Here is a 27405-nt window from a genome sequence, read left to right as displayed (position 1 = left end):
CAACAGAACTTCCTCCATTTCTATATTTCAAAATAACTTAATTAAATTTTGGACGTTTACGGGGAGCGTAGTCGCTTGCCACTGATATTTCTTTTGTATACCACCAGATGGCGGGCAAGTAGTAGATTGGGGTTTGTGTCGTGTGAACACACCACATTTGCAGCGATCTTTTGCATGTACAGACATCTGCGCTGATGTCTGCGCAGACAGATCGTGTGGACTGGGCTTAAGTGGTGGTAGGTTTCGAACCTGGAACTGAAGACATTTTCATTAATAATCAAAAACGTTACCCCTAGACCATCGGTGCAGCAATGGGTGGATCGATGCGTTAAGAAATCTTATTTTTAATCTCTCCCTGATGTTAGGGACAAATTCGTATGTTCATCTGCCTGTCCTTGAAGTCTCCCATTCATTTTGCCACAGTTTATAATATGCGATCTTTTATAGCCTTTTTTAAATTGGCCAAGCACCCTTTTTCTGAATACAGTGGAGATATTTCTAGAATTACTAACAAAGCATCATTTGGGGTAGTGCAGTAGGGACCCGTTAATCTTAGTAGGACCCCTCGTTGAACTTTTTGTGCATATTTTCGCTATCAAATGAATGTCGATTATTTTAAACGTTATCACACATTATGAAGTTTGTTTTGGCCGTTAATAACTTTTACCTTGTTAGTTTGTGAATAACGATACTTTACTCCGACTTTTTGTATCACAGGTGGTACCTCAGAATTTCATTTGTACTCTTTGGTACTGGGCTTCAGCGAAATGACGTGACGTCCAGCGTGAATCCAACCTTACGTGACATGACGGTTCGTTAACGTCTTGTGTGAGTTGGCCTTAACTCAAATAAGTGTTTATCCACTATATGCAGGCATAATTTAGTTTTCAGTACATTTGCTAAACACTAGCAGTTGGATGTTATTTCATCGTTAGTTCTACTCTGAACATGATCTATTACTATCCCACACCTTTCCCATTGTTTTAAATAAAATGTGCTGTCGGGTCGTTCAGATCGTAACCATTAGGCCGCCTCAGTCATGCCAAGAAATAGATTATCTCATAAAAAATTCGAAAACTTGGCGCTTCCGATGTGAAACGAGGTCGACGGAGATATAAGTCGCGATTATTTGATAAAACCTTTTTTCCGTGTTGTGTAAATTCTCATTGTTACCCGAACACCTCAAATAACTGCAACAAAATTCAGCACTCAGAAGAAATTCTTTTCTTGGAGGTGTGTCCCATATATGTTTGGCGTGATAAAAATAATCCCCTTTCAGAAACCAGCTGACTATAGTAAACTGTTCGTTGCATTTTGTAAATTTGTATCTAATCATTTCAATTTTACATCTTTCTCGATTAGTTTGAGGTTTTTATCTTTGGCGATAAACTAACAGTATTCTATGGTCGAAGGTTAAACTTTGATATATTTTGGTAATACAAATTTGCGTGGCAAATTTGATTTTGTGTACGTATATTACTATTTTATCATGTTTCGGATGATTCATGTTCCTGGAGAGGTGTCACGAGAAGAAAAAAAGAAAGCTAAAGAAGCAGTAATAGAAAACGTCGCCGCTTTCTTTATTTGGGTTGTTTTTATAAGAGGGCGTAAGCTATAAAATTTAATTTTTTTCCCGGAATCGGTTCTTCTTGTCGAAATGCATGTAGGGTGTTTATGACAGTGTATAGTTCTTGATGGCGTCTTGTACTTGTTTTAAATATATATTGATAAAATTTTGTGGGATAGTGCAAACTGATCTGTACCACTTACATTATATCTACATGTACTCAGCGATTTCTTTCTTGGTACACCAAAAATTTAATTGGTCACTTGACGTAGCTACTACTACTTGTAATTTATTTATTTATTGCAGTTCGGTATGTCTTGAGGCGGTTCTGACTGTTGATCGGAAGTGAAACGCAATGAAGTAAAATACCAAACAAAAGATGGCATTGAAAAGTTCCTGTATTTGTCTGTAGCAGTCAACTAATAAAATGTGAAACGGCGTATTTAACACAAAACTTGTATTCATATGTTTTATTTGTAATTCTTAGTCTTTTCGAAGTTGAGTGGGTAGTCATAATATTTCTGTAAGATTAAATTTTATTTCACTTTCATAGGTTGCATTAAATCATACTATTCAAAATATCAGTTTCATCGAAGTCAATGAAGAAATTGCCAGCAGTGCAATAGACATACTCAGGTTGTGACTATCTGTAAGACATGTTATTAAATAAGGGATACGGAACTTTTATGTTCGGGAAACTAATCGCAGTCAAGTGTATCAGATGACCCAAACCTCAGCATAATTTCCTTATCATGTTTGGAAGAAAAATAGAGTTTTCATAAGTGTTTTGTGTAAAATAGCAGTAAACTGAAGCTGTCATCATAGTAATTAAAGGAATATTAACTTGGATGTGTGAAGTGGTTTCTCTCCTTGTACTTTTCCCTTAATAGTGAACACTGAATGCACAAAGCTACAGTTTTATAATTGTGGCAGCTTGAGAACAGTCCCCTCCCCCTCATTTGAAATCAACAACTCATTTTGCATGATACAGATTTTAATGTTTGTGACAACATTAACAAAACTTTTGTCTCAGGATTTTAGGGCCAATTGTACTGATCAATGCAGCAAGCTGACTTCGTCCTATAACAGTGATTATAAGACATATGAATACAAATAGAAATAGAACACAACTCACAATATGTATTTTATATCTATATTAATTTTTGGGACAGTAGGTTGTGACAGACTGATCCATAGCATAACCCATTGTCAAGGTTTGTCTGAGACTTGGTGAAGTCATTCAGAAGCTTCAGTTACTCCCAGTTTTATGGGTCTCCAAATGGGTCTCCAAGAGGGAGAACTTGCACTACAGAAATCCTATTTGTATTTTTCAAACTTTTCTGCAGCGTATTGGTGTTGTTTGACTGTAAGGGTGTGAGACATGGACAAGAAGCATGCATTCTAATAGAAACTGGATTTGATGAATCTCACTAGCTGAATGTGTTTGTTTTGTTAAGCTCCACATTCATGTCTTTAACATACATCTTAGAATACTGCAGGTCTATATATGGCATGAAACTCACATACACAAATATGTCAAACAGATTTAGTGGTTAAAAAACTGTTTTGACAGAAGTTTGACGCAAGTCAGTACCTTGGTGTAATAAGATAAATTGCATTGAGAACATTAAACCACAAGCCAGAAGACTGGCTCTATTAAAGAGAAGAGCCTTGTTCTTGGAATATTTTGTGCACATATATTATAGAACTACTTATTGTTTACTGCAACAGGAAGGCAGGGTACGACTACATTTGATACAGCATTGTATATCTGGCATAATCCATATCACTTCAGGCATGGGGATTACCTTCATAGTCTAGGATGTTACTGAATTTAGCATATGTAAAAATTCAGGAGTAGGCCTAAGTAAGAAACACGTATTTTTTTCTTCTAAAAAAAAAAAAAAAAATCATTTTTTTTTAACTTTCAAGGGTAGTGTATGTCTTCACTGAAGTTGTTTCTTACAAATTTCTTTTTACAATGTTTATTTCTATTGTCTTTGTTGCAGTTATTACTTATCACTTTCATTGTTGTACATATTTCTTACACTTTGTTGTAATTTCTTGTCAGTTTCTTTATTGTGGTTGTTCATTGTAGGTTCCTGTATTGTAGTTGTTCAGTGCTAATTTGTTTACTGAAGAGGCTTCTAAGAAATGTGAGACCATCCAATGAGTTCTGTGTTTTTGTGAGGAATTTTCCAATTGACACAGTTGGGTTTTATGAAAAGGACGAAAAGTCTTCTGACTTGGGCCACAGGAGAGTGAAGTGTGCTAACTATTTGCATAGCCATGAAAGCATGATATATAAGGCAAACAAAAACACAGACTTTGTTCAGTTTGGGAAGGATGAGAAGGGGTTGATATGTAACAATGTACTGAGATTACCTGTTGGTATTTCTTTCCTGACTTGGAATATTTTAAAAGTATGATGTGCAATGTGTTTCGGGATCTAAAATAATGCCAGTCATGTTAATACTATAAGTAAATTTATCATCATCTGTGGAGTCATACAGTGTGAAACAGCAGAGAATCTGGCATTTATGCACGCTATATAGGTGACATGCTTGTGGTGAAGAGCTAATGCTTTGTTAAGTGCTGCTTGGGAGATAAATCATTCCTTTTCTTTGCTCCTATGACAAACTCGTAGTCATTTGTCCCAGTTTGTTTTCAGTTGTGTGTGAAAGATAATCCATTGCCTGGTGATGCACAAATTCTGTGTATGTTATCTGCCTTGTACCACAATTGATCAGCTCTGTACTCATTTGGTAGATCAAGCAGTTATCCTCAAGATTTTTTTTAGACAGAAAGAAGCTCCTCCACCTTTGATGTGTACTCTCTCAACTGATTTTCTGTTTCCTTGTGGAATACTCTGTTTAGTGTGTTGTGTCGTATCATTTTCAGAATTGTAATGATAGACATTTTATCACAAAAGGTCTCCCCTACTTTTAGAGTTCATGATTTTTATGATATAGAGAGATTGCTTAAAAGCAACTGGACAACAGACCAGACAAGTTATTCATCCACAGGCTCCCCCAGCACACACTCAAAAGAAGCAGGGTCAATCCATATGAAGTGGTCCAGTGATGGTTGCTTGACCAATTTTAATATTTTTATGTGATTGCCCTATATTTGACAAGTTCAAAACAGTATTTTTTTTTTAAATTATCTTGCACCTTTAGTGGATGGCAGCCATTTTTATTCGTAGGCATGCGACGATTTTTCAGTCTGGAGACATTAGCAAAAGTTTGAATATCTCTGCACTGGGTTAAGTTACAACATTGCAATTGACATGATTGTTTTTAGAAAAGTGCCCTCTACAACATTGCCTATTACACAAAATACCCTACATTCAAAAATAACCAGTCAAAATGACCTCCAAAAATCCACTATTTAGGCCCAAAAATAACAGAGTGATTTATGAGATTCTATTTCTTTTCCTATAGTTAGATATCACACACCACTAGCCTCATATAGAGCAAGAACATTTATAAATGTTTCCACAATTTTTTATGGATTTTTGAAATTTGAAAATTTTCATTTTTTGTAAAGTTTGTGGTTAGTTATTTCAGGTGGGACTGAATATAAAAATATGATTTTTGCACAGTTTTTACACCTATACGATAGCAACGTACTGTAAAAATTTCAACATTGATATCTGACTGAACAAAGATATGAATTTTTGAAAATGAGGAAATAATTCACATTACTCTACAACTGATCTTATGGCTGTTGCCTATTTAAATGGTTTATTGTTTCATTGTAATAAAATTTAATTGTGACATATATTTAGTTAACACTATCATTCAATATTCATTTAGTTTATTTATTTTTAATAATGCAATATTAAACAATAGGAGCTTTCGCATTTGTTCTATGGTAATAAAAATGCCCATTTACGTTTAGGTTTATTGTAAATAAAGAAGTACATTATTGCTGGGTTGGGCATTGTTTTAGTCAGTCTGTTCGGAAACCTCTGTTAGAGTGGATGTACATACTTCATCGAGAGTGTAGAATGTGTTACGTGCTTTGTTCTGTGTGTAATTTGTAATTAATTTTGAGAGATTAACTGGAATGCAATGACATGGATGAACAGTGTTCTGTTGGATAGATAGCAAGTGAAGTGTATCACAAAACAGTTTACAGTTCAGTTTCAAAAAACTTGAAAATTGTCAATGACTTTGATGAAGTTAGACAAACTTTGTTTAAATTTCGAGTAAGTTCTTCTGTAACATCAGTGTGTGAGTATCATGAAATATATTCTGAAGTACAACAACATTTTTGGAAGAAAGCGCTGTGATCCACTTGAAGTTCATAAAAAGCTTGTTGCTAAAGGTTTGAGGGCAATAAAACCTCGACATTTGTTCTTGTTATGTGAGAGTGAAACAGCTACCCAAGTGAAACGTAATGTGATTCCTGGAAATTCCCTGTGACCAAATTTTTACTCAAAAATATTTGTTCTGAATCCAGAACTGGAATCATGTAACCTTGTTAATGACATTTATATCCCTAATGAGGAAGCTGTCAGCATATTGGATTTTGCTTGTTCTAGGTTAGATGTATCTCCTGCTTCGAAAATAATAAAATTAAGTAACAGAAAAAGAAAAGCAGGTATTGAAAATAAGACACAACAAATTTCAGAGAAAATTAGAAGAGACTTGGAATCATGCTTTAATAATACAGATACCAACATTATTTCTAAAGAAGAAGGAAACTTAGGACTACCACCAGCGTCATCTGACACTGAATATTTGAGCTTAATTCCTTGGCATTGCAGAAAACTTAGTTTGATGTTATGTAACATCAGAAACCGAAATTTATGAGTATCATTGTGTCAGTAAAATTACATTTGTCTTTAACGTTGAATGACATAGTGGCATGTGTGTATGATGGACAGTGGTGGCTGTTGAGATTGAAAGAATAAGTTTGGAAAACAATGATGTTTTTGTGCATTTTTACCACCCTGCTGGCCCAAGAACGTCATTCAAGAAATCTACTAGTGACAAAGTTTGCCAATGAAAAATGTTTTAAGGAAACTTTCAGTGCTTGAACTTACCAGAGCAACTGGGAGGTCTTATTCTATATCACAGAAGCTGTCTGAAGAAATAAGTGTCGCATCTTGAAGGATGTTAATTGAAAATATTTATTTTAAGTATGTCAAAATAATATAAATGTTAATTTCAGTGATGTTTCCACTTTTTGTGTATAATTCAGTACCTTACTTCAATAATAATTGATTATATCCCACCAATGTCACAAGTGAATAGGCAACAGCCATAAGGCCAGTTGTAGAGTAATGTGAATTATCTCCTCATTTTCAAAAATTCATATCTCTGTTCACAGTCAGATATCAATGTTGAAATTTTTACATTACATTGCTATCATATAGGTGTACAAACTGTGTGATAATCATATTTTTATATTCAATCCCACCTGACATAACTTACCCCAAACTTTACAAAAAGGAAAATTTTCAAATTTCAAGAATTCATAAAAAATTAAGGAAACATTTATAAGTGTTCTTGCTCTATATGAGGCTAGTAGTGTTATGATATCTAACTATAGGAAAAAACACTCGTAAATCACTCCTTGTTTGTAATTTTTGGGCCTAAAAAAAAGGATATTTTAAAATTTTGATACCAAACTTTGGAGCTATTTTTGAATTTAGGGTGTTTTGTGTAATAGACAATGTTGTAGAGGACATTTTCTAAAAAACAATCATGTCAATTGCAATGTAGTAACATAACCCAGTGCAGAGATATTCATATTTTTGCCAACATCTCTAAACGGAAACATCGTCCTGCGCTTACAAACAAAAATGGCCACCATTTAGTAAAGGTGAAAGGTAAATTTTTTTTAAAAACTGTTTTGAACTTCAATTATAGGGTAATCACATATAAAAAATTAAAATATTTAAAAATGATCAAGCACCCAACTTCATTTTTATTGGACCACTTCATTTGGATTGACCCAGCATATGCAACTGACCTTATAGCATCAGCAAAGTATGACAATAACGTAAGTTCCTGGTTAGAGCAATATGTAAATTAAGGGACAGGCAACTACTCACCTTTAGTAGATTTGTGTGTGGATCACAGAAACATCCTATGGAGAGATTTTCCTAAAACAGGAAACCTAAAAATTAACCCTGACTGTACTCTCATCCCACAAAAATAAACCCAGCATTTTCAGCAATGTGCTACATTATTCAATAGACAAGTTTTGAGTCTTTTATGTCCTGTGGCCCCGTAAAAGATCTTCAAATCATAATTTATATTTAGTCTAGACTTGTGTTGCGAAGTTTTTGTTAATGTTGCATCTAAATGCTGTGCTACATATAGTTCAGTAAAAACCGATTTTGTTTGGAATCACTGTCAATAGATTCAGTACTCTAGCTTGTAGTGGTGAAAGTACTGGGATGTAACAAGGTAAGTTATATCTTTCCTTTCTCATTGCAGTCTCTTAGCAATATTTTTTGAGTTTATTTTTGTTATAATAACTACACTGCAAAAACCTCTGTTACTTTCACCACATTTTAAAGTATGCAAAACAGATTGAACTATATAGATAATAGAACTGTATACATAATGCTGTACACCGTGTGAAGAGATGCTTCTGCAATATCAGAGCAACACAGGTTTTCACTGTAGACTACCTCTACCTAAGACTGTCTAGTCCCTCCAGTCCAAAAAGCAAGTGTTAAATGTCCCTTGCCATCTTATTTTAGAAATCATTTGTAATATTAATAACCGAAATGGCAACTGGTTGTTTTCTTATTCATCACATTGTCAGTGGTACAATATTGTAAACTGAGCAATGGATGAAATATCTAAAATAATTATTTCTCCGGTATGCTCCCAACATTTATTCACAGTCATCAACAATTTGGCTCATTAAAATTTACAGATTATGTTGCACTTCAGAAGCAGAATAGACCTTGTGGATCCGTTATAGAACTTTCCCAGCAAAAATAAAAAAGAATAAATATTAATTCATGTAAAATGTGATTTCTTGTTTCTGTGTAGCTGTAGATAGGTACTCTCCACCTCTCCTCTATTCAGTGAGCAGGGAGCTATCCTCATATAAATGTATATTCTAGCTTGTAAATACAGTAAGGAAATTTCTGGCAGAACATAAATAATTTAGGAGTTAAGGAGACCACTCACTAAATAGCAGAAGCATCGACATTGACAGGCACATCGCATGAAAATTTTGCTAGCTTTTGGAAGAAAACCTTTGATGAGCATCTATGTACACCTCTATGTTTTGATGGTTGCACACGCAGTTCTGTGATTGCAGTTTGACAAGAGAAAAGGAGCGGGGGTTGCATTTGGTGGGATGGGTGGATTGGTAGGGAGGAGATGTTGCAAATGGATAGCTGCGTCTCGGAGGGAAGCAGCATAGCACAAGTGCAGGAGAGAAATATGGAGAAGGAAGGGTGGCACCTGCAGAGACTAGGTCGATATGCTTCACCAGATCCTCCCCAGTCCAAAGTACCACCTTCCTGGACACTGGCCTCCATTTCTCGGATCACTCTATCCACTAACTGCCAAAAGCACCTGGATTGACAGGTGTCACCCCCTTAAAAAAATTGTTCCCATACAGCCTGACCGCCTGTGGACATTATATCTGCAAAGATGAGAATTCCCTTGCCCAGTATGCTGAAGGTCTCACAAAGTCACTCAAAAACCGGCAATGGCCCCGCCACCTCAAACCTAGTCCACAAACAGATTGTGCATGCCGGACCCTCACACAGCCGTAATCCTCCCACCACAGCCAAAAACCAGCTGGATAAGAGCAATGCACCCCTCACCCCCAATCGTCGCGAACTGGAGCCACTGGACTGTATCCTTCCCAGAGCTCTGATTGTCTATCATCATGCACAGAAATGAGCAACATCCTATCCAAGTCCTTCCCACTCCTTTGAAAGTAATATTCTGTTGTCCCCATACTTAGTACCCCATAATTACCTAACCACTCACAACCCCTTGCCACAGGACCCAGAACCCTGTGGAAGACCCAGGAGCAAGACCTGCCCAACTCACCCACACAGCACATCCTATTCTAGTCCTGTCATAAGCTTATGGTATCCCATTAAAGACAGGCCCATCTGGAAAAGCAGCCATGTCATATACCAGCTCTGCTACTGCTATTGCACAGCATTTTATGTGGGCACGGCCACCAACCAGCTGTCCACAATCATGAATGGCCAAGAACAGAGTTGACCACCCAAGGCACAACATGCAGCTGAGCATAATAAGCTCGAGTTCAGTGTCTGTTTCACAACCTGTGCCATCCGGATTCTTCTCTCTAGCAGCAGCTTCCAAACATAAATACAACACAACCTTTGTACCCATAACTCTCCTGGATTCAGTCTCCACTAACCCACTGTCCTCGCACTCACTGAGTTTCCTCCCTTCCTCTGGGCTGTCACTTCCTGAGTCCACACCTGCATGTCATCTTCATTGTGCACTGCACCTCATTGGCTCTAGTGCCTACGTGTTGCATCTCCAGCCCATGCACCTGCCAAGGATTTCTTCTAAAAGCTAGCACAGTTTTCATTCTGTTTTGCATCTGCCAGCAACTGAACGCTTCTGCTGTTTGGTTAGTGGTCTCCTTTATTTCCAGATTTACATTCTAGCTTGGATTTTTTAATCGTCTTATTCATCTAGAGTTTCTGTTACTACAGCTTCTCTGTTAGTAATTTGGAGAAGTGAACCCCTGATTGAACTTCTGCAAAAAATTTAGTAGCTATTTTATTTTACTAACAGTTTTGCTGACACTAACCATCCTCTTCAGTAGTTATGAATCTGCAAGTGTGTAAGATACCATTTGTTTCTACATTACTCAGGTTACCTGAAACATTATTACTTTGCATTTACACAGGAAGGTGGCATTATGTCATATGATATGAAAATGATCTTGTTTGATGGTTTTATGAGCGAAACAGCCTATCTCACACTTTTATTATTAGTATCAGCCAAATTATTACATCTTCAGGTTTAAGGGCTGTTGCCAATGGTAGCAACAGCCTTCATGTATTTTAATTGTAAATATGAAAAAGGTCTAACAATCTAATTTGGCTGAAACTGGTAACAATCCTTAAATAATAATATGCTCTTTACCATTCTGCTTGTATTTTAAAAAAGTAGTAGTGCAGTCTGACAAAAAATTTTGATATATTTTTGTACACTAAGTGTTCTTTGTTTAATTAGGCATTTTAGAACTTCTCTGATCCCAGGCAATATTTACATACCATAACTATTATCAATATAACATGCTAGCATTGCAGGAATGTAAATGCACTGCCCTACAGTGAAAATGGTTAGAGAATTATGTTTAATTGTTTAATGAAATGCTATAAATACATAATGTCACATTGTTACCTCATATAATTCTAGTGCACATTTGTGGAAACTAAAAATTACTAACTAAAATGAGGCAACTCTCTCTCTCTCTCTCTCTCTCTCTCTGCTAAAAGAAATTCAACAAATGTATCATTTCATGTGGCTTTTAATCACAAAAATTTACAGTTGTATTTAAATCACATAAGTAAATTGTACTTTTCTTGTCATTGAGCTGTCATATGAAAGGAAATCTACAAATCTGTTGACCACTGTGTCAAATATATTTGTAATTGATAAAAAAATATTCCAATTACATGCAACATAAATGGTACGTCTCTTCTTCACAAGAGAAACTTACATTAAAGAAATGGATTCTGAACGTCAGTTACTTCAAATTATTAATTAATAATTGTTTATTTCTTATTGTTTGTCATATAATCATAGTTCGATGCTACATGTATCTATGTGTGAACTGAACAAATGCTTATACGACCACTTTAAAACCTCACCAATGGGACATATAATTTCAAAAAATATACTAGCAAACTAAAATATACAAATGAAGTGGATCCATTTTTTGCTTTTTGTTATTCACTATAATCTATTTGTTATTGGCAGGGAATAACTGCAATAAAAATAATGAAAATGAAGATTTTTGTTGCCGCTTGTTTCTAAGTTCTTCCATTCCATAGAAATTTGTAAGTTGACTACAGTAGTTTCTAATACTTAGTTACATTATCACCAATTACAGTAGCCTATATTGTTCAGAAGCAATATACTGTTTTGTACCATAAACACTAATTTAAGTTTATTATATCAGTACTAATTACCTATTGATAAACAGGATCTTATTCTATTCCATGTGCTGCCAATACACACACTGCATCACATGCTAAATAACTAAATGAAAAACAAATAAGCAGTGCAGCAATTCTTAAATAACTGCTTTAAAGGTGAACAAAGGGGAATGTGTCAATAGATGGGATAGTTACCACAGCTGTATGAATGCACATGTATTAGCTCCCCTGCATGTATCTTAGGCATACCAACCAATCCAGTGTTTTATTGCTATACTTGTTGTGTTGGCATTAACCCTCATATTAACTGGAAAATGTTTTTTCATAATTACAATATAGCTTTTTCCTACTATTGCAATAAGAATATACTGAGTACAACTAATTAGCTTTATTGGTAAGAAATTCTAATTAGTTGTTAACGTAACATGCAAAAGCAATTTATATTAGCTGTTTTTCTATGGTATAGTAATTCTTGAATAATTGTTCATCACTGAAACCCATCATTGTTTTTGGTTCATTTGTTAACTAATGTGAACCTCATAATGACCAGATTGCTTATTTCCAATTATAAAACAAAATGAGTGGATGAAATAATTTACTAGATCACTGCAAAATGATGGAAAAAAGAGATGCTGGTTTTTAACTTTCTATAAGTAATGCATGCACTGTGGTATGGACTCCACCATAAAAGTGTTTAAATTTGTCAAATGCGGCACAATTTTGAATAAATATACTTAATATCTTAATAGAAAGAGATTAGAATTAAATCAAGAGGCACTAGTCCATACACATTGTTTAGTATATAAAATATGTAATATACAACAATAAATGCCTTTAAAATGATAACAGAGAAAGCACATATAATAGTAGTTACGGCAGCACCTCTAATATTACAATTAAACTTCTATGAAAGAAATTTTCATTACAAGTGTTTTAAGTAAATGTATAATTATTTAACGAAACAGTTGTTCACATAAAAGGCATAGATACTAATGATAATTTGGTAATACTTTCAACTATTGTGCACAGATGTCACAGAGTCTTACAAAATCATGTCAACTGTAAACGGATACATGGCTAGTCTCCATTGGTGTAAATAGATCAAGAAATTTAGAGACAGAATGATGAAATATGGAAGACAGAAAACTTGAAATCTTTGGCTTGTAGAATTTTTCTTATATGTATTTAACTAGGAAGACAGAGACTGTTTTCAGTTGCTGCATAAGTTATACTAACAAACAAAAAACTTCATACAGCATCTCTTTTGCGCTATGTAACTTTCATAGAGAAAGCTGAAACAGACTTTTCATGTCTTGTGCATAATCCATTGGTACTTTCCCATTATACAGCATTATATTGAGAAGAATAAATAATGAAAGAGCATGTGAAGAAGAATGACATCATCACTCCACACTTTCAGAATCTCTCCATTTATGATACAAAAGTGACAACGGTTTGTACAAACTGTTGAAGACTTCAGAATTCTTTTGGAGAAGCTAAAACTATGGTTATACACATGACTAGGATAGTATGTAAAGTCTATAATATAAAAATAATTCTCTTTTATGTAATAAATATATCTTTGTGCTAGCTTAGTAATGTACAAATATATGTAAATTTAAATGAAATAATTGTGCCTGCTGTACAAAAGGACTAGAAACAATTTGTGGTATAAATCAGAAGCAGAATAATCACTTTCTAATATTCATAACAGCCTAAGTGTCGCTGATGGCAATTTGATGGGACTTTGGTTTGGCTTTTGGGTAATGGTGATTAGTATAGCTGTTGTCATCAAACTAATTAAAATTACTGCTGAAATTTCATAATAACAATGTGAATTCCTGAGGTTAAAAGCTACTTTTGTACTGTCATACAATTTTCTTGCACGTCTTCTGCTGTATCTAACCATATTCGGAGCTGACTGTAAGACTCATTTCTCCATCGTCTATGTGGGTATCGTGGTACCACTGCCGTGTGTCCAGGAGAACTGAAAATGCATCAAGCAAATTAGAACAATAATAATCTATTTAAGATCCATATATCTTCAATAACAAGGTTTCTATTATTTTCTGTTGCATTAGTTTTAGAGATTTACTTTCCGAAATTATGTATTATACAATAATGTTGTCCTGGTGAGAAGAATAAGATCAAACAGTGATAGCAGTCGCAGTGTTTTGAAGTATGAAAAGAGTTGCACCAATATTTCATACTTACTAAGGAACATACCACACATTTGTTATGCCCTTTCAGAGAAGATTTGCTTATTCTGTGTTATTGTTTGGCGACTATCCTTTTCAAATTTTGTTTAATACTAAATGAAGTGTGTAATTTTTACGTACCTATATCCCCTGGTTCAACACGGAAGCTAACTGGTGAACAAACATCATCACACTCCGGTGGCGGTAACAATTTCCATGTCTTGTGCCCTTTAATTTGGGCCTGCCACATCAGGCGGCTTACGTAGTCAATCTGTGAAAAGAAATAAATGTAAAGTTTAGTTCTTATTGATGAATGTGATAACTGCTTTTCTCACTGTTAAAATTGGCCTTTTGTCACTATTAAAATTGGCCATGTCAGAGTAATTGGATTTATTGGTTCATCTGCCTCCAATATGTAGAAAAAGTAAGATACGTTTTTGTTTTGATAGGATTTTTATACCACCAAAAATTCTACTTGCTCCTTAATGGTTTACCAAAGACAAGGTAGTAACTACATTTCACCTTCTGTGAAAGTAAAAAATTAAGACTGTTACTTCTGTCAACACACAAAGGGTTTATTTGAAGATACACAGATTAGATTAGACATACTTTTTGTTTTGGAATAAAAATCAGTCATCAGTTGCATAATAATGCAACATGTCATAAAACACCAATACATAAACATATTTACAAAAATAAAGGTAGGTATGCTAAGATCCCTTCCACAGATTACATAATAGTGCAAAACAACTTGAATTTTACAGAAGACACTCGATAGTCACAACCAATAAGTGTTGAGTGTAGCACTGGTCAACAGTCTGAAGACTACTCAAAGGAGTCACTGCCGATTAAAAATAGCTCACCAGTGCATGAACGAAGGTGTCTGAGGGCTCGAGGAATGGCCACCAATTCAGTAGGGTTCATAGTTTATTGCATCTTGCATGTATATACGCAAATCCAGTTTCTCTGTCGACCTTAGAGCCATCAGTGTACCCCACATCTGAGCCTGAAATGTATGAAGGATGTCCAGGAACAAGCGGTGAAAATCTATTGCATCTATTGAGTGTTTTGGTCCAAAGGAGAGGCTGAGGCAGATCGAGGATGGGATACACACCATGGGAGCACATGCAGTTTCTCCCTGACAAGAGTCAACACTGGGGAAAGATGAAGTTTTAGAGCAGCGACTCTATATCTGAATTGTGATTGTGACTCCAGAGCTTGGCCTTTGTTGTCTGAGGTAGATCTCCCTACCAGGAAAAGGGATACAGTACTTTGGATGCTCAGGAGAGCAGCGAATGTGTACTACATAGTTGAACAGCAGTTGGTGTCTGATCTGTAGGGGAAGGATACCAGCTTTCACATGTAGGCTGTTCACAGGGCTGGACTGAATAGCACTTGTCACAAATTTGGTCCCACAGTGGTGTATTGAGTCCTGCATACACAGTACAAAATACGATGCTGAGCCATACCCAGGCTTCCATAATCAAGACACAACAGTATCAGAGCTTTATAGAGCCATAAAAGTGCGGAGCAGTTTGCACCCCAGTTGGTGTTACTGAGACAGTGAAGAGTATTAAGGCGTGACCAACATAATTGCTACAAGACGAGGAAGCCATATCAACAAGACATCAAAGACCAATCCCCCCCCCCCAAAAAAAGGGGGGGGGGGGGAAACCACCACACTGAACATTTGGTCTGATCGGAGGTGGACAATGCGATGGCAGCAGAAGTGCATGACTTGTCTTGGTGATGAGAAACTGGTTACTATGGGTGGGAGCCCAGGACTGCACCTTTTGTGTGGAGCCCTGCAGTTGGCATTTGGCAACACCCACAGCTGAGTAGTAGTAGTAGTAGTAGTAGTAGTAGTAGTAATAGATGTAAAAATCTCAGCGTACAGGGAAGATTTCAATAGATCCCACTGCTGAACTAGATCATTGACAGCCACTAGGAAAAGGGCACACTCAATACAGAGACCTGTGGGACACCATTCTCTTGTAGATGGGGGTTAATGTGGGAAGCACCAACCTGAACCCAGGAAAGACAGTGAGACAAGGAATCCTGTCCAAAAATTTGGAGTGGGCCCTCGGAGATCTCACTAATGTAGTGTAGTGTAGTGTGGACAAGGTGACACACTGTGACGTCATCAACCCTATGCGAATCAAAGCAGACAGCAATAATCTGTTCACACAGGGCAAAAGCTGACTAAATAGTGAACGCCAACCACACCAAATTGACAGCAGTAGAATGGTCTTGGCAAAACGGCCCCGAGATGGAGCCAAAAGACCCCAAAGCTCAAGGTACCAACACAGCTGCTGCCTCACCATATGACTGACCAATCTGGTGAGAACGTTAGTGAGGCTAAGTGAGTGACAGCTGTCTATCCCAAGGGTGTGTGTATACCAGTACTCTGACAATAATTCTTTCTCACCACTGCGACAGGAACTCATCCTCGCTCCAGAGACGGAATGGCAAGGAAGTAACATTCACAATCCACTGGCAAGTACACTCATGTTCAGAAAAAAACATGAACACCTTGAACGACTAGAGACAGGATGTTCATGTTCACAGGACATGTACATCAGTATGTTCTGTGTAAATGGCCAGCAGGTTCCGAGGTCAACATTGATATTGCACTGAGGAATTCACATTCACTGAGTGGAGCATTGTAAGGTGCCAGATTACATTTAGTAAATGGTTAAGGAAGTTGCTCTACCTGCTGTTTGAAGAAACAAAATGCAGACCGATAATTCTCAGACACAGATGCTCAACCATAATGAAAATAAGACTGGTCGGCAACAGCAGACTGGTTGGCAACAGTGTCTGGGTCAGTGTAGACATCAGCGTTCACAGATATAACAGGTACACTCATGGGGTACCGGTGTTCATATTGGTGTCAAATCTTCACCCAGCCTGCGAAGGAGGGCTACGTTTGGTCCAATGGTAGCAACGTACTGCTCCCAGCATTCTCGTTTCTGTCTTTTATGAGATGGTGGATCTGGGCAGGGAACCATTTAAAGGCATTGAGGTTGAGGTGCTCCATTGACAGATGTCACTTAGGGTATTTGGGAGCCCACCTGTGATCTCTAATGGCCATGGAAATTTCTGATGTCCGCCAATGTAGTCTGTTCTGACAGAGGGATACCAAGGAAGAGGGGATTGCTGAGTCAGCTGCAGTTGCGCTCTGGACAACTGCATCGATACCTCCATGTGCCAGGGTGCAAAGGGTGACAACAATGGTGAATGAGTGGGCAATGAGGTGTGTGATGCCAAGGGAACCACTGGAAAATGATCACTGTCGCAAACGTCATTATGGAGTCTCCAATGGACAGTGGGAGAAGACCTGGGCTGCTAATGGGAAGGTCCATGGCCAAATAAGACCCAATGTCATCTTTAAGTGTGTGGATACTCCACTATACAAGAGGCAAAGATCAAGCTCTGTGAGCAAGTTTACTGCAGCCAGTGGTCTTAGTTTCACCTAATATTAGGAAGGGTGGGAGGAGCTAAGAAAACGGTGCAGACAATTTACTCTGGGACATGTCATTGTCAGGAGAGAGGTACACGTTACAGATGGTAAATTTTGGAGATGACTTCACATGACTTGCCACAGCCTCCAAATTCGTGTTGAGTGACACGTGTTTGCTGTAGACAGAGCACAAAACGTATGTGCAAACACCACCTGATGCTCTTTCATAGTCAGTGCACTTCTTAAAATAGCCGCAGAGGGTAGAGGTCTGCAGTGCTGGAAAAGAAGTTCCCTGCAGGGCGGTGCAACAAATTCAGATCAGCCAAGTGGCAGAAAAAACTGCCACAATTGCAGTGGAGGATCACACTACCAGTATCCTGTGGGGGTGTGAAGGGACCAAGGAGGCAGGTCACACTTCAGTGCCGCCTGCTGCCACTGCTTGTGAAGATACAGTATCAATACCCAATCATTCCAAAGCAGGGTGTGTGGGGTGAGAAATGTTCTGGGGTGATATGGGCCACTAGGAATGCTGCCTTGGATACAGAGGTGGAACATGTGGGGTCTGGCGGCACAAGACCCATCAGAATCTCTCCCTTCTTAGAAGACTTCTTATTGTCCTTAGAGGATTGAGATTTCTGCAAGGGCTTGTCTGCCCCAGGTTCTGGGACAGAGGAGGAACACGAAGTCCTACAGCCTGCATCCCTGTTTCTTAAGCCACCAGCTGGCACCTGGTTCCACGTTAGCAGAGACCTGGGAAGGGAGCATCCCAAACGACCTCTTCCTGGTAAAGGGTGATGGAGGAGAGAGTTGCTTCTCTGGCTGGGGTTGGGGACATCGGGACTGATGTCCTTGGTGGATGGTGTGTCTATGCTCCAAAAGGGGGTGTGGAGGAAGCCTTAGATGGAAGACCCCAAACCATCAGGGGAGTGGGTGAAGTCAGGTGGCCGCGAGGGTTAGGCGTAGACGACACGGAGGGCGATGACACAGTCACAAGGTCGTTGTCACAGTAGCTTGTATCATTGTCGTACATGTAGGATGTAGGCGATCTTATTTCTTCTTGATCTCTAGATATGTGAGGTGTCATAGATCTCGTATTCCTGGATTTTCTTTTTGCATCTGAAAATGCTGCAGTCTGGTGAACTCGAGTAATGTTGCTCCCCACCATTGACACAGATGGGGGGGCACAAGGAACATCCATGTGCAAACTGACAGTCACAATCTCTACAGACTGTGCTGGCAATGCAACGTGAATTCATGTGTCCAGAGTGTATGCATTTTTAGCACCACTTGGTAGAAGGAATATATAGCTTGATATCACTATGACACACAATCACGTTAATCTTCTCAAGCAACGAGTCACCTTCAAAGGCCAAGATGAAAGTTCTAGAATGCACTCTGTTGTCTTGTCATCCCCACTGAACGCAATGAACAAAATGCACACGTTGTCGCTACAAATTAGCACACAACTCATCAGTCTGTAAAAGATCTCTGTCAAAAATGACACCCCTCTACCATATTAAGACTTTAATAGCTTCGTAGTGACAGGAATATCGCCCAGCTTGCTGCAAGCAAGCAGTAACAGTGAAGGAGTGGTCAGGGAGGCCGTTTTAACACTGGAACTGCTGATATTTGGACATGCCTAGAACCGCAGCTTGGTGACTAATGATCCGCTTATCTTTCCCTTTTGGTATCTTGTGTTGGTAAGTTATTGTTACTACTAATGAATGTATTCTTTGAAGTGCTGTAAATTTTATTATGAAATGAACAAAAATAAAGTAGCTTTTCATCATTTACTATTGTAAAAAACTTACACACATTTGTTGAGTGCTTTTTACTGGCTACCATCCCATAATGAGCACAAATAACAGTTTTTTTATGTACATTTGATGTAGATAGTTTTCTTATGCATATGACACTTCACAAATAATTTGCTTCCTTCACAGTTAGACTTTACAAATCAATGTATTCACTTTTCTTGTCTACCTGGAATGTCTTCAGGTGTGACAGAGGTCTAGTCTTCCTTGTTGCTGCGTGGCTCAGCAAGCTCCTCCCCCAGCTGCAGTATGAAGTCTCTGCGTTTCAACTTTTTCTCATTTAGAGCTATTGTACAATACCCAGCTAAATACAGCAAGTTTTAAAATGTGTGAACGGGCCAATGTCTCGATGGTGCTTTGACAGAGTACTTGCGAGCCATTTGGTTGATCATGTCCACCCCATATTTAGAGCTGTTATAAAATTTAACTGTATCTGGCTTCTTTTTCAAACCACCTTCAGTTTTAAGATAAGGATACGTAGTGCTGAAAATCAGCACATTCTTGTTGCTCTTTCCCTAGTAAACTGCCAGTGTGGTATCATTCTTCTTCAACAAGACTGTGCTGTATAACACCTCCTTTGCTTTCTTGATGCAGACTGGAATTTCCCTGTGAGATTAATTTATGGTACCCACTAAACTTGTAGGATTTGCTTTCGAGGTTTAAGAGAGAGCCAAGGAGACGAAAAAATTGCCACATGTGACATTCCTTCTTTTGTTGAGGTAAGGTTGCATCAATTTTTTTCACAACAAAATTGACAATACACTCATCACTTGGCCTAGTGTCATCCTTTTCTAGATACCAGAAAGCATTCACAATATATTTGGAGTCTTTATCTACTTATGTCTAACACTTTTGCCAATCTTTTGAGGTCATGAACTGTGTGGATCTGCAATTTCACTTTCAAGGAATAAGCTGTTCGTCGATTGTTTGGACCTGGTATGTAGCTACCTTGTGTGTTCACAATGGACTACTACCACATTTCTGATAACAATGCAAACTTGTCTTCTTTCAGTTGATCTGATCTTGTGGATCTAATGTCAAATCTGAGATAATGCGTTATCTCTCTGAATGTCATGAGCCATTGTTGACTACACAAAATTATTTCCCCGCTTCACCACAATGTGTGTAGTTCTAAGCTCTTCACTCCTATAGCACCACAGACATACAGTATAGTTATAAAAGCTTCCAGTTCTTCAACATTAATAGTCCAATCATCTGAACCCAATACTTGAAGTGCTTCAATCTCAGTTCATTTTACAATGTGTTTCAAAATTTTGTCTTATCATTCATGTTTCGTTTTGCATGCAGAGATGGTCCTGCACGCCTTTGGAAACATTCTGTTGCCGATATCTGCCAGCTGAACAGTCACCTATAACTTTCACTTTCTAGGTTGCTCCATATGGTGCTACAATATCTCTACCTGAAGGAAATTGAAACAGTCGACAACCTTGGTCATTTCATAGTCCACAATGCCTGTGGCCGTGAGTTGACCTAATCTTTTTGGCAGCTGTTCCTGTAATAGTAGAAATTAATATTACAACACTTATTGGTGTTCAATATATTGTCGAATACTAGAACAAGAAACACACCTTCATAAATATAATGTACGACTTACAAAAACTCGAGAAAGCAACAAAATATAAACCCGTCTTGCAATTGAAATATGTTTCAATACAGCACATACAAAAACAATAATTATTATAGAAATAAACATGCACATCCTTTCCTCATCAATATTCAGTTGCACATCTTGAGGAATAACATCATCTTCTGATGAAAAATCTGGAAGTACAGGTGGTGGTAATTCTCCCTCAGATGAAGACTCCAGATTCATGATCCAAAATCTCATTTAGCACATTTATAATGTCCTCTTATGTTCATAGACGTTTGGCCATAATAAATTTACACAGTTAGAATGCACTACTAAAACCACATTTCATGAAACAAAGCACAAGCTGCGCAATACCTGCTTTCCCTCTCCTCCCCAGCTGGGAAACTGCAATGTCATTAGGTAGTGAGATAAAAGGGAGTTTGCAATTGTTGACCGAACACCATCTAATAATAGGCATGAAGCTACATGAAAAACTCGATTATTATAGCAGCTGTAGAAGAGGGGTTGGAACTGACACATCCGCAGTTCTAGGTGAATCTTCATATTTCTCTTTTAAGGTTTCCCCATAAAATATAAAATGAAATATTATCACTCACTAACTACCTTATTCTATCAAAAGTCACAGAAATTCAGTGATCTATGCAATAATGTAAAAGAGTGACAAACGAAAGAACTGAGAAGGGGGTTGCAAGTGGCCCAGTAGCAGTTCTAGTGTTAAGCTGAACAGAGCCACTTTTCATTTTTGAAATTGCAGCCACTTCCCCAAGACCTATCCTCCAGATATTCAATGAGGAACAAAGGCTTTGCAGTCAAAAAGTAATCTCTGTCTGTCCTAGAACAAACTAGGTATTGGGGGGAGTATTTCTCACCTTGTCTCTGAGCCCTATTTTGGGGCCATACCTCTCCACAACGTAACATATCTTAATTTCAGAAGAAACTGCTGGGGCTGTGTGGCCACCAGCTGAGGAAAATTTAATTTGCGTCATGCTAATCTTCTGCCATGGTACCACCCACTCAAAATGGGGGCTCTCTCCATGGGCACCACCTACATTCCTTAGCTTGCACGGGAAGTTTCCAGTTCAGGCACCAACTGTGTGATCCCTGCATGGTCAGCGGCCTACAACCAGCCAGGTACGTGGTGAGACAGCATACCACCAAGTTCCTTGACATTCCACCCACACAACATGCTCCACTTTGATGACTACTTCACAGCCTATGCCATCTAGATTCTTCCCACGAACGTCGTGTTTTCTGAATTGCACATGTGGGAACTCTTCCTACAACATACTCTTCATTCCCATAACCTCAACTAAACATTTGATTTTATCACTTATATGCCCTTTTCAATCAGTTGCCATTAATGAATACACAAAAAATTGGAAAGCATCAACAGCAAGGAACATTGTCAAAAATACTGCATATCTTTTAGTAAAAAAAGAAAATTCTTACATGCATGACAGCTCCCTGTTGGTATCCGATGAAGATGTAGTCAGTGCGAGAGTGTTCAGCATCCTCTGGCAGGAAGTCTGGCTTATCATAGTACTGATGCAGTACGTCCAAAACTTCTGGATGGCAGTTACTCCTGAAATAAAATTTATCACGTTTTTATTTCTCCACATTAATTTGATAGCAATTTGGGAATACATGAATATTTAATCCCAGGAGGTGTTATGCATGCCAGAAAATTAAATTCTATCTTCAGTCCACTACTTCAAGTTACTATCTTCAGTTGCTGTTAATCTATAGTACATTTTGAACAATTATATGTGTTATGTAAAATGAGAGATAAATATTGATTATAAGAAGCCCCCAAGCATTTTGATTATTTACAAAACAAGTGGATAAAAATATGCACTTAATTTAATATTGAGTTTCTGAAGATTTTTAATTTCTTATCTCTGTGGGCAACTTGTCAAGAACATTATTTTGCATCCAAAATAGGGTTGCAAAGCAGTGCACATGAATATTATTTGTAGTTTGTTGTGTATACCACATTTAATTCGAGATTAACTTTTATTATTTTAGTCAGAATTAAATATCCTGGCATATTTACGAAAATACTTTTTCGAAGGACCCTCGGAAATACTTTAAATTGATATGTAACATTCTCTGTGATTTTTTAAAAAATAGAACATCAAATCAAAGCTACCTTACATACTAATCTACAGATACTTTTTGGTACTGTGAAATGCAAGGAGTGACAATATCTGAAGAATAAGCTAAACATCTACAGTCAAAACGTGCATTTGTTGTCTTATCTGCTGTCACAGTGCTTTTGAATAATGATACTGCACATGACTGCTTACAAATGTTCAGATCCACCAGCCAAGCAATGAGACTATGATTTTGTTTAGTGGTGAGCTATGTAATTTTGCCAATATTTTTGTCCTTTTTTTGGCCATAGGGTTAAATTGCTATAGGGCTGCTCAGAATAGTTACAAACTTCCCATCCAACTCTTTTTTTCAATGCTGAATTTGTAAGTTATCCTTTACTGGAAGCTACAGCATTAACATACAAACTATATTTTTCAGTGTACTAACACATATTGAATTACTAATGCCCTGTTCATTACTGACAGTATGTACTTTACATGTGACTGTGCAATCTAAATATTCTCAATATCTTATAATCTCAACAAAGCAATAATTATAACCAAGTTTTTATTGCTCTAATTATAGCTATGATGTAATTTATGCCATTAGGAGCCACTTTATGATCTTTTCATGTCTGCTTTGTGTTACGCTGAAACTCAGTTGAGAAGATCTCAATATGGCCCTTAATGGTTGAAACGAGTAATCACTTAAGCTTCATCACAACTGTGGCTGTAATAAATAATCGGTTTTAACCTTATAAGCAATTGCTGTATCTATCTGTACACACACAGCCTTCCCATGTAAAACAATAATTCATAGTCATTACTATTTTCTGTGATTTAGCTCATGACTTGCAAATGATCCATTCATCTACATCTACATGGATACTCTGCAAATCACATTTTAGTGCCTGGCAGAGGGTTCATCAAACCACCTTCACAATTCTTTATTATTCCAGTCTCATATAGCGCACAGAAAGAACGAGCTCCTATATCTTTTTGTACAAGCTCTGATTTTTCTTATTTTATCATGGTGATCATTTCTCCCTATGTAGGCCGGTGTCAACAAAATAATTTTGGATTTGGAGGAGAAAGTTGGTGATTGGAATCTCGTGAGAAGATTCTGCCACAATGAAAAACACCTTCGTTTTTATGATGTCCACTCCAAATCCTATATCATTTCAGTGGCATTCTCTCCCCTATTTTGCGACAATACAAAATGCGCTGCCCTTCTTTGAACTTTTTCGATGTACTCTATCAATCCTATCTGGTAAGGATCCCACACCGCCCAGCAGTATTCTAAAAGAGGACGGACAAGCATAGTGTAGGCAGTCTGCTTTCACTTTAAAATCGGCTTATTTCCTCTGCCTGACTAAAATGGATAGCTTTTTTCCTAAGTGGTTAGTAGCAATTTTAGTAAAAAATATACAAACTGGCCACATGGCAAATGCTGTGGCGACGCAGTAAAGCTAAAGGTTTTTGTAATATGCATGTAAGTGCAAAAAGAGGAGATACATTATAGAATAGAAGACCCAACACTCATATGATATTGTGTACAACACAGGCAAGCTGAATACCAATGTGAATGTGTTGTTAAGCAGAATTAGGTCCAGGAATGCAGAGTAGCACAAGAGGAAGTACAGAGTCTCATGTACAAATAGTTATAGGAGAAGAAGAACAAAATATGAAGGACAAAGAAATTATTGCAAAGGAAAAGAGACAGATTATGAAGCAGGTGTATGACCATCAGTTAGGTGTACACTAAGAGATCCACAGAATGTTTGACTGCATGCAGAAGTATAATACATGGAAAGGTATGAAAAAAACTTTGAAGAATATATCAGAAATGCGATGTGTCAGGGGAACAATCTTATGAAAAGTAAAACCAAGGTGTCATTTGCAATTATAGATACAGCAAATGAAGTATTTCAGAAGTGTAATATATGGATATAGTTGGTCCATTAGATATCCCAGTAGTGACGCCATCAACTGACGAGTTCAATATAAACAAGTTCAATCAGATAATAAGAACACTATATATGTCTAATGTTTTTGTCTCCTATCTCGTCTTTGTCTTATGTACTGTGTATTCCCTATGTTGACACATGTGTTTTGAGTTGTGGAATTATTTAGGTTACAATTTGTGGCAACAGTACAAATATCTTACCCTGCCAACTCACAGTCACGGACAAATACACGGATATGTCCTGACATTTGAAGATGATTTAATTAAGTTTATGGTAGTGATACCAAACATATGTTAAGATGCCGAGACAGAGGCACAAAATTTTGTGAAAGAGATTGTACGGAGATGTTGGATTCCTTCAGTATCACTAACCAACCAAGGATTGAACTGTTTGAGTTAAGTATTATAAAGGCACATTTGCATGCCGAGCGTGAGTTTCCGCGGAAACGCGAAATACTAATTAAATAAATAATCAGTGACAAATAAATAAAGCCTATGGCACACAACTGCAGCGCTGTGTCGCTGATAAAACAAAAGCACAATTACGTTACTCTTATGTTTTGATTAAGAAAGGGAGAGCTCTGGTAGAAGTGGTGCGAGAAGCACGTATTTTATTTTATTGTCTGGCACACCGCCATATTTCACGTTACAGAAGAATACTGCGAGTTGCAACCACACTAGGCACTCGATTCTGTAAAGAATTATATTTATAAAAGTAAGTAGGATTATGAACTGTAGGCTTATTCATTGAATATATCTGATTTAACTAACTGTGTAACTTTTTTATGTTTAGTAGACAATCACCTCTGTACGACGTATTGGCATGGCTGGCAAATTATTGTAATATTGAGATTTAGATTATGAGTCCGCACCTACCGCAGCAGTCTTTGGAAACGATTTAATTACGAAGTCAGATTATTCAGTTTTATTTCACGGTCAACTACGAGTAACATTGCCTTTACGAAAAAGCCATTGTCAAGCGTCTGATAACGAATAATTAAACGTCCATGTTCCAGATAAGCAAAATATTAATTACAATTGCAATCACAATCACCATCATACAGATAGAATAATTAACATATTTAAAATAACATTTTTTTATTTATTTATTTTATATTGGCGACCGTGACAGGACTTGTTATTTTGTCATTTGTTACATTGTTCTCTTTGTTTCATGTAAAAAATCAACTTTCTGGACCCGGACGTCAATGTATGAGAGATAACAAAATCTGAAGATATTTTCCAATTCTGAAATTTTGTGGGAAGACGCAATGAAACTTCCAGCAAAATAAGGTAAGACGCAGCATCTTTGCATTAGCAGGCTTGACCAGACGTATAATTCAGTGTATTAGCTTTTCAGTAAATTCTGTAGTGTTTCTTTTCCGCATAACAGTTTCAGTGATAAATTTCATTCTCAGTACTTTTCCCTAAACAATAACATATGCAACAATACCAATACACGAGTGTACAATATGGCCGACTTCTGTACGATATCATGTAACATGGCCAGCAGCCATTACCAATAATCTCAAATTCAGTTTATATTTTTAAATTAACAGACAGCCATTGTTGCTACGAGCGATTCATGCTCAACTACATTTTATTTTAAAATCAGTGTCAAAAATTTTCTTGAAACATATATCACGTGTGGCATGGTAATAACTAGAAAACAATACGCAAAAATGGAACAGCAAGGACGTACTATTCAGGCGCAATCCGACTCGGACGTGAGACAAGTGTTAGAAAATGACTTTACGACAGCAACCGGTAGTGACGATTCATCAAACACTGACGCAAGTGTTGACGAAAATTTTGACAATAGGCCGTCCACTACAAAAATTTCATAATCTCAATCAGAGCCCATGTTAATGCATGACGTCACGTCTAATGACGCGGCGGGGGCAGAGACCTTGCAAACGGTAAACATTGCCGACATGTTACAAATGCTAGTGAAACAAAACGCAGAAAATACGGCAACCATAAGGAAACAGAACGCCGAAAACACGGCAACCTTAAAGGCACAATTAGAGACACAAAATGAACAGTTAAAAACACAAAATGACGAAATCAAATCTGATATCATAGCAATCAAGATAGGTAATGACACTTTATGTAAGCGTGTGGAACTTATAGACGCCACACTGACCAAACAGATGACCGAACTCAGTACTAAATTTTCCCAGCTCAATACGAGACAAGAAAAGACTACAACTGACGTAGCACTTTTACAGACACAAGTAAAAAACCTTAATGTCACGTGTGAAGTTCTTACTGAACAAATTCAAACATATCCTTCAGTACATGACAACCTTGAAAAACGAATTACTGACGTACAGAATAAATTTGACAATGTTGAACAACACCTGACTGACATCTTACAATCAGATGCCACAGCTCATTTTCAAAATATTAGTAAAGAATTTCATGATTGGGTTGAGAACAAAGACAAACATTTTGATAGATGCTTACGTGAAAATTTACCAACAATTGTGCACGACTCCGTAGCGCAATACATTACTAATAACAAACAGCTGATCAGTGACGCAGTACA

General features: G+C 37.4%; 1 protein-coding gene and 1 long non-coding RNA gene across 3 annotated transcripts in view; one reads left to right on the top strand and one right to left on the bottom strand.

Moving 5' to 3' along the window:
- The first annotated feature begins 1405 nt into the window (after positions 1-1405).
- On the top strand, positions 1406-2027 carry LOC124607406. Of its 2 annotated transcripts, none has more exons than XR_006978826.1 (2): positions 1406-1467; positions 1874-2027. It is a non-coding gene; the product is annotated as an uncharacterized LOC124607406 (long non-coding RNA). The 2 variants fall into 2 exon arrangements; XR_006978825.1 differs by having other exon boundaries at positions 1413-1607.
- A 9263-nt stretch (positions 2028-11290) lies between these two features.
- The window catches only part of LOC124605642, a 167907-nt gene continuing 151792 nt past the window's right edge, over positions 11291-27405 (bottom strand). The window contains exons 2-4 of the mRNA XM_047137462.1: positions 22245-22377; positions 14048-14177; positions 11291-13695 (exon numbers count right to left, since the gene is read on the bottom strand). Of these exons, the coding sequence (XP_046993418.1) occupies positions 13610-13695; positions 14048-14177; positions 22245-22377 (349 nt within the window). The 3' untranslated portion in view covers positions 11291-13609. The remainder of the gene's footprint in view (positions 13696-14047; positions 14178-22244; positions 22378-27405) is intronic.

This window comes from Schistocerca americana, chromosome 3 (assembly GCF_021461395.2).
Source record: "Schistocerca americana isolate TAMUIC-IGC-003095 chromosome 3, iqSchAmer2.1, whole genome shotgun sequence".
Lineage (NCBI taxonomy): Eukaryota > Metazoa > Arthropoda > Insecta > Orthoptera > Acrididae > Schistocerca > Schistocerca americana.
Note: the sequence above shows the minus strand (reverse complement) of the source record. Positions and strands in the feature narration are given on the sequence as shown.